This window comes from Eublepharis macularius, chromosome 6 (genome assembly GCF_028583425.1).
Source record: "Eublepharis macularius isolate TG4126 chromosome 6, MPM_Emac_v1.0, whole genome shotgun sequence".
NCBI classification, from domain to species: Eukaryota; Metazoa; Chordata; class Lepidosauria; order Squamata; family Eublepharidae; genus Eublepharis; species Eublepharis macularius.
In genome coordinates, this window is record NC_072795.1 from 104,535,552 (window position 1) to 104,542,544 (window position 6,993).

The 6,993-nt window shown below is 41.1% G+C and overlaps 1 protein-coding gene across 2 annotated transcripts in view; it reads right to left on the reverse strand.

Annotated features, from left to right (window-relative positions):
• LOC129332099 (lipase member M-like) overlaps nucleotides 1-2,901 on the reverse strand; it is a 31,050-nt gene extending 28,149 nt beyond the window's left edge. Inside the window, exons 1-2 of one of the 2 annotated variants that reach the window (XM_054982936.1) lie at nucleotides 2,822-2,901; nucleotides 85-193 (exon numbers count right to left, since the gene is read on the reverse strand). In XM_054982936.1, the coding sequence (XP_054838911.1) occupies nucleotides 85-186 (102 nt within the window). In that variant the 5' untranslated portion in view covers nucleotides 187-193; nucleotides 2,822-2,901. Of the gene's footprint in view, nucleotides 1-84; nucleotides 194-2,821 lie in introns of those variants that run through there. The other variant, XM_054982937.1, reaches the window with a different exon arrangement.
• Between the last annotated feature and the right edge of the window lie 4,092 nt (nucleotides 2,902-6,993).

Here is a 6,993-nt window from a genome sequence, read left to right on the forward strand (position 1 = left end):
AGTTTGATGATCAATCACAAAGTTCTCAGCATCTCTGATGAATAACATCCACTATTTCCCAATGCATCAAGGTTAGCAACTTACAACAGTCATAAACTCTTGAGGATTCAGATGTCTCTTGGTTCTGAATTCTTGTGTCCTGGTAGCTTGTTGGGTTAAGCATGCCACTATCAGAAACAGCCACATGTTTGACCTGTGTAAATCAATGCCAGCAGTTTCAAAAAAAGAAACATAATGTCTTGTCCCTGAAACTATCAATTTTTAGGGTAGTTTAGGTGGGCTGCCCTGTTGGTCTGCAGTAAAACAGCAAGATTTGAGTCCAGTGGCATGTTAGAGATCAAGAAGATTTTCAGAGTGTAAGCTTTCAAGGGTCAGACGACTTAAAGGAAGACACTGAGAACAAGGCAGAAAAAGCAGTAAGGACATATACCTCACCAGTCACCACCCAACTCTTTGGGAAGTTTTATTTATTTCAGTTGTGTCACTGTTTATGTTACTGTGCATAGGATCACATCACATTTCATTGTAAAATGAGTTGATCTACTTTCAATACAATTTGTCAAGTTTGGGAATAGTAAAAATGCTACTTCCAGAAATGTACTACATAAATTAGGAGATATGAATAGACAATCAATAAACAATAATTATATTGTTTGTGTCACAGAAACGACCACTACTATTTAGGCTTGCACAACCAGAACCTAAGAAAGCTCCACTACCTTAAGAATATGGTAAGAATTTCTCCCAGCACTGAGATGCACTAGGAAATTAACTATGGACATTGGAAATGAAGCAATGAAATTGTGCCAAGAAAATATATTTTAATGTTTTGCATGTAAAGAAAGTTTAAGCAAAACACTTGATTCATCTGAAACTTATGATCCCTTTTAACCTCACACAACTACCCTCACACGCTGACTATTCTGTCATACTATTACCTGTACATAAGCCTTCCTATAATTAGAGATGGGCACAAACAGCAATACGAACTAAAAAAAGCCACAAACAACCCAATCAGCTGTTTGCGAACAAGCTGTTTGTGAGGCCCCATTCTAAACGAACTCTAAATGAACAGATGTTCCTTGCAAGCCTCATTCATTGCTGTTGGTCAGGCCAGACAGTCTGGCACCTGCAATCAATTCCCTTGGCAACCGGAGGCAGGGACTGCCTGAACTCTGTCTGAACTCCTGCTGTTGCCCTGGAAACCCCAATCTAAGCCCAATTTAGCTTGATAGACAGATCTTCCTTTCAGGTGTGGAGCTCCAAATTTGTTACAAGGAATCAAGGAGCGGGGAGGGGGGGGACTCCCAGCTCTGGTTTGCAGACAGTGGAGATGGAGAGACAGTTGTTGGCATTTTGAGAGAGACAGGGAGAGTGCATTGGAGCTTGAATTTTCTTTGTGTATGGTGGGATAGGGATCTACCTCTTCAAGTCCCAGGGCTGCTGCCAGCCTCTAGGCCAAGCTATTATTTATTACTGATACCTTTCCTGCTGCCTGCTCTAGTAAGGTTTCTGGGAGTGGTGCAGTAGGGGTCTTGATGGCTGGAGGAGAGCTTTCTGGCCCCCACGAACAACGAACATGTTCGTGAACAGGTCATGTTCATCAATGTTAGTTGTTCGTGGATGGCAACAAACAACGGACACCATGTTTGGGTTTTTTTCTGTTTGTGCACATGTCTGCCTATAATACCAGTTAAATTGAAGAAATTTAAGGTGAAGGCTTTTGGTGGCAGTGAAAACCTGAGTGAGTCAGGGAGACAAGCAATACATAGGTTACACAAACAGGCCAAAATGCCACAGGTGGTGTTAGAAGTGGAATTCGAACCCCAAAGGGAAGGTGTTCTTGAGGTAAAGTCCTGATTAATGTAGAGAACACCTGAAGCTCTGTGTGGGGGGGGGGGAGGAGTGTTGGTTGTGACCAAGGCTCTCCTGAGGTAGGTTTAAGGTAATGTAAAGAGGAGCTGTAATAAAGGTCCAAAGGCAAACAAAACAGAAAAACATTACATATGTGTATGTATATAGCTTTATGAATAAGTACGTTATTCTACCAGTCTTTTGATACTATTCTAACGATACGTTTTTGTACAAGATGGTTGGAATGCCAAAAATTCTCTTCAAAATAAGCTGGCTGTCAAATCATAGAAATAATGTCAATAAGTATGAGATACACTGGAAAATACAAATATGAGTAAAAGAATTGAATGGCCTCTAAATCTTGTTGAGAACATACACTTCACAATTTCTTTTATTTACAGTACTGATTCAGGCTTCTCACCTTTGCAGATTTAAATATAATGCTTGCTGACATTTGGTTGTCATTGTTGGGTATTCTGATTATGGAATGTCAGCTCTTCTAAAAACAACCCCATCCTCGTTCATTTTGAAAAGTGTGAAGTAGAGTGCTAGAACAGAATTTCATGGGTAATCCAAAACTTCTGCAATGTTCTTGCTTTTAGGATGAAAGTATCCACCCTAAACATGTTCTTAAGAAACTTGTTTTGATGAGTTCCCAACAGTTTGCATTGGTTTAAAATCCAAAGAATATAAAGCTGTTTTGCAAAATACCTATGACTGAAGCAATTTAGAGAATGTTAAACGTGCTTTAATCTCATATTGCCAAGCACTTAGATTCTGATGGAAGTTAACCTCTTGCATGTGATTTTTAACCATTGTTCATTTAATGACATTTAACATGCTTAACTTTAAATGGATTATGCCTTATGGGATTCATTATCATATCTATCTTTTTAAATGCTCTTAAAATTCCATTTCTAAGACAAAAAGTACATTTTATAATCAGATCAAAGAAGTTTTTGCTTACCTGCTGCTGTTCTTTAGTAGAACTTGGATCTGTCACGTATCCAAGCAATCTGAGGCATCTACAGAAGAAGGGAGGTTTACCTAATCCAGCCACTCCAGTTGATCCAGCACCAGAAGGCATCTAAAGAAGAAAGGAGACTTATCTAATCTAGTCTCTCATTGGCTGCACAGTCAAGGAAATTAGGGGAAGGGCTTGATAATATATGCAGTACAGCATTTGGACGGGAAACAGTTGAAGTTTGGCACTTCTTAGTACAGGTATGAGTTCAGGCAGGCATGAACAAGTCAACAGCAGTGCCAGATTAATTTGGAATGGGCTATCCAAAATCTGACTGACGGTGTCATCAGAGGCTTTTCATAATAGACAATCTGAATAAAAGGAGGTTAATAATTCTGCAGACCAGTTCTTGTGTGTTCATGCGAGTCAGGGCCAAATCTTTTTTGAACAAATCTGACTTTGGGAAAAAAAATTCTGTATATTCTTTTAGAATTTTTGATTATGTCTATTCTTTATGCCAGTTTTCATTTTTATTGTTACTTTTTTAAAATACATGACTCCTTCAAATGCATTCCATATTTCTGAGAATTCTTCCCATGAACTGGGAACCAGTTCATTTCATAAAGACATTTCTTGGGCAAAGCAATCCTAATGAGCCCTGTTGTTACCAATGAAACACAGCATTCTGCTGTCATGGAATTTGTGGATAAGCAATGTTTACTGACAGCAAAAATAATAGTTGGCATTTATGAACAACTTGCCTCAGTGTGTAGCAAACTTGAACGTCTGCTAAGCAAATTTGAAGCTTTCAATATTTGGCAAGACATGTTCTCCTTCCAATGCCAATATGCCACATTTTGAAGATACCAGATTAGATAACTTGCAAACGTATCCAAGTGCACCCTTAAATCATTGTCAAACTGGTGCTCAGGCTGTTTGTGCTCTTCAGGGTTGCAATTGGATATTACCACTAAACCAGGTTACACTTTGCATTGGATGGAACGCTGAACTCTGGAACTCATGTAGAAATGTCATCAATTCCTTGAGTAAACTCCTTAAATAGATCTTCAGTTGGTAGATATAATTGCCATTAATTGGCTGCCAAAGATGTCAGCAGTTAAGAGGGTGCTTTTGACTTTTAAACAATCTACTCTCCCCTTAATGTTGCTAAAAATGAAAACCTTTCTACTGTCCCACCAAATCACTCCTGTTTGGATATTTCAGCCACTTATTGTCAAAAGCCACTTATTGTCAAAAGGAATGTTAATCAGCCCCCTGTGACAGGTAATGGAAGTGAATAGCCTATAAGGAAGCCAGACACTAATTCTATAAAGGAGCCTACTTGTTAGACATGGGCACGAACCACATTACGAACCAAAAAAAACCACGAACAACCTGATTGTCTGTTCGCAAACCGGCAGTTTGTGAGGGTCCATGGCCAATGAACCAGCGTTCGTTGGAAGCCCGGTTCATTGAGTTCACCTGCGATTCATGAAGCCAGACAGTCAGGCACCATCAATCAATTCCCTTGGAAACGGAGCTGGGGGAATGCCTGAACACTGTCTGAACTCCTTCTGTCGCCCTGGAAACCCGAATCGAAGCCCAGCTTACCTTGATTGGCAGGTCTTCCTCCAACCATGGAACTGCAATTTGGTTACATGGGAGAAGACACCCAGGGGGAGGGGGGAGGGCGGTGTTCTGTAGCCATGGGCACTCCAATCTCATCCCTGCAAACCCCGATAGGCAGTTCTGACTGCCACCCCCTTGTACACGGGGCCAACATCAACTGGTGGCTCTAATTGTATCGAATGGGAGTTTCCTGGGGGCCTCAGATTGGAGTGGGTATAACTCCAAGATCCCTATTGCAATCTTGACCAAACTTGGGTGCTGGCTGGAGCAGAGCCTGCTAAACACTCCCTGGGAATATGAGCTCTCTAAGTCCAATGGGGGCTGTTCTGACCCCCACAAACCTCAAACCGGTTCGTCAGCAGGAAATGTTCATTGTGGTTCGCTGGTTTGGGTTTGTCAGCGGTAGTGAACCACGAACTACTGGTTCATTAATTTTTTTTGGTTCATGCTCATGTCTACTACTTGTTCCCACAGCCATCCAAACCCCTTAATTGATGTTGAATGTATTTCTTTTTCACCTCCTCCTAAGACTTCAACTAGCAACAACTCAGATGGAATAGTTTGTAGGTTGGAGGAATTTGAGAATGTGTTGACTTACTTATGTACGTCAGCTAAATTGATTATATCCTCAGAAAGGAAATGAAGAAGAAAAGCTACTGATCTATGAGCCAATGGAACCTTCAGCTATTCCCGTCAAGTATTGTGAACCTAAGTTAAATAACTTTTTAAACTGTGAAACTGAATTGACTTGCCTACTCAATGGTGATATTATAAATTTTCAGCAGTAGTCACTGACTCACAGGAAGGGCCTGAACATTTGAATATATTACTGCACTCAGCGACAGACTATGCTTTATTGCTGTTCAGTACTGATTAATGTGATTTGTTGGCCAGGTACCTTGCGGCGTCACTCACTAGCAGGCCCAAACTCCAGGAGAGATTCCGCCCCCCCCCCATCTCACCTCAACACCATAGACTAACATCTCCATGCCATGGACAGCCAAATTGGGCCTCTACACATTGCCCTGCTGGAAAGAGCCTGTCCGAAAATGGCCAGTTAGATTCTTTCGACTGCTGCATCCACATGAGTTTCCAAATACTGGGCATTCCTGATTTTGCAGTCTCCTCTGTCTGTTAACATTTATAAATTATGTCTCCTTCATCTCCATATTATGCTTAGTAAAAAAAAAATATCCTGCCAAAATCTTACTACTTAGATCTGAGGTTGTAGAAGGCAAACAGCCTTCTATTTTCAGGAATGTTAACGTTGCATTCTTAACTGCTGCGGACTCATCAGTTCTGACTGTTGATTATGCACTTGAATTCCGTATCCTTCCACCCTTCCCTCCTAATATCAGTGATCATTTCCAGTGAGCATTAACAGGCCTAGAAAGACTCGAGGTTTAACAGGCTCTGGAACATAAAGGGATTCTAACTTTTTCTGCGTTATGTATGTTGTGTTGCCATGGTGACAAGTTATCCCCTCTCTGACAAGTAACAAAGACAGCAGAGATGCCATAGCAGAAATAGTTCAAGGACTGGCACTGTCATATTTTCAAATGATCCCTTTGCCACAAGTCTTGATTTCCTTTTCTGTTGCTTCTTATAATGTTGCCCTTCCAGCCACTAGGACAGGCTGGCAGGTCCCCCTGGAATCTTAGCCCACTTTTTGCTTTGTGCAGTGGATTACGTGCCACCCACTAAGACAGCTGGCAATGTCTCCCCTCTCTTTCTTTCTCTCCCCAATTTCCCTCCCCACATCTAGCCTCCAAATACTGAAACATTTGCTTTTCCTTCCATTAGTCACTTGGGGTTTCATCGTCTCTCATTGCCTAGGTCAATGCACAGAGTTTGGGGGATTTTTTCACTGGGGCTTCTGTTGCTCAGAAGTTTTTCTTCCAGTGGGATTTCAAATTCTTTTGATGCGTTTTCTCTCTCTGAACTGTGTATTTTTAGATGTTTTAGACTGTACTATTGCTTTGTAATTTAATTTTTTTAAGCCTGCATCTGCCACATCTTTGATTTACATTAAAGATTTTAAAAGGAAAAACAAAACAATTCTGCCTGCTCCCATAGCAAAAGGAAAGCTTATGAAAAAATCAGACCTTTGGGGGATTGGGATGGCGGTGGATTCAGACAATCATTTTGCCTGTCTGCACTTGAGTGATGGAGAAGATTGGCAGTGATTGACGCAAGAACACCTCATTTTGCAGTGGAATGCTGCGGATTTGGATTTGCACCTCATCATGGGAATGAAACTGCAACGCACAAGGAAACATAGCAGCAAGAGGCAACCGCAGGATGCAAAGGTGATAGTTTATCAACAGTATAGAGAAAGAAAAAAGTAAACATGAAGCAGGATTGTTTTTAATGTCTGTAACAACTTGCCCCCCTGAGGCTAAACTCTCTGGAGCAAAATGTCTTTCAGGTTCCAATGTCTGCAATCCCGAGGAGCCTTTCTCCAAACCAAGCAAAGCTATTAGAAAACCTTTCTTGGGTTCCAAGGTGGTCTCAGTCACAAATAAACACTACTGTGTAAAAATATC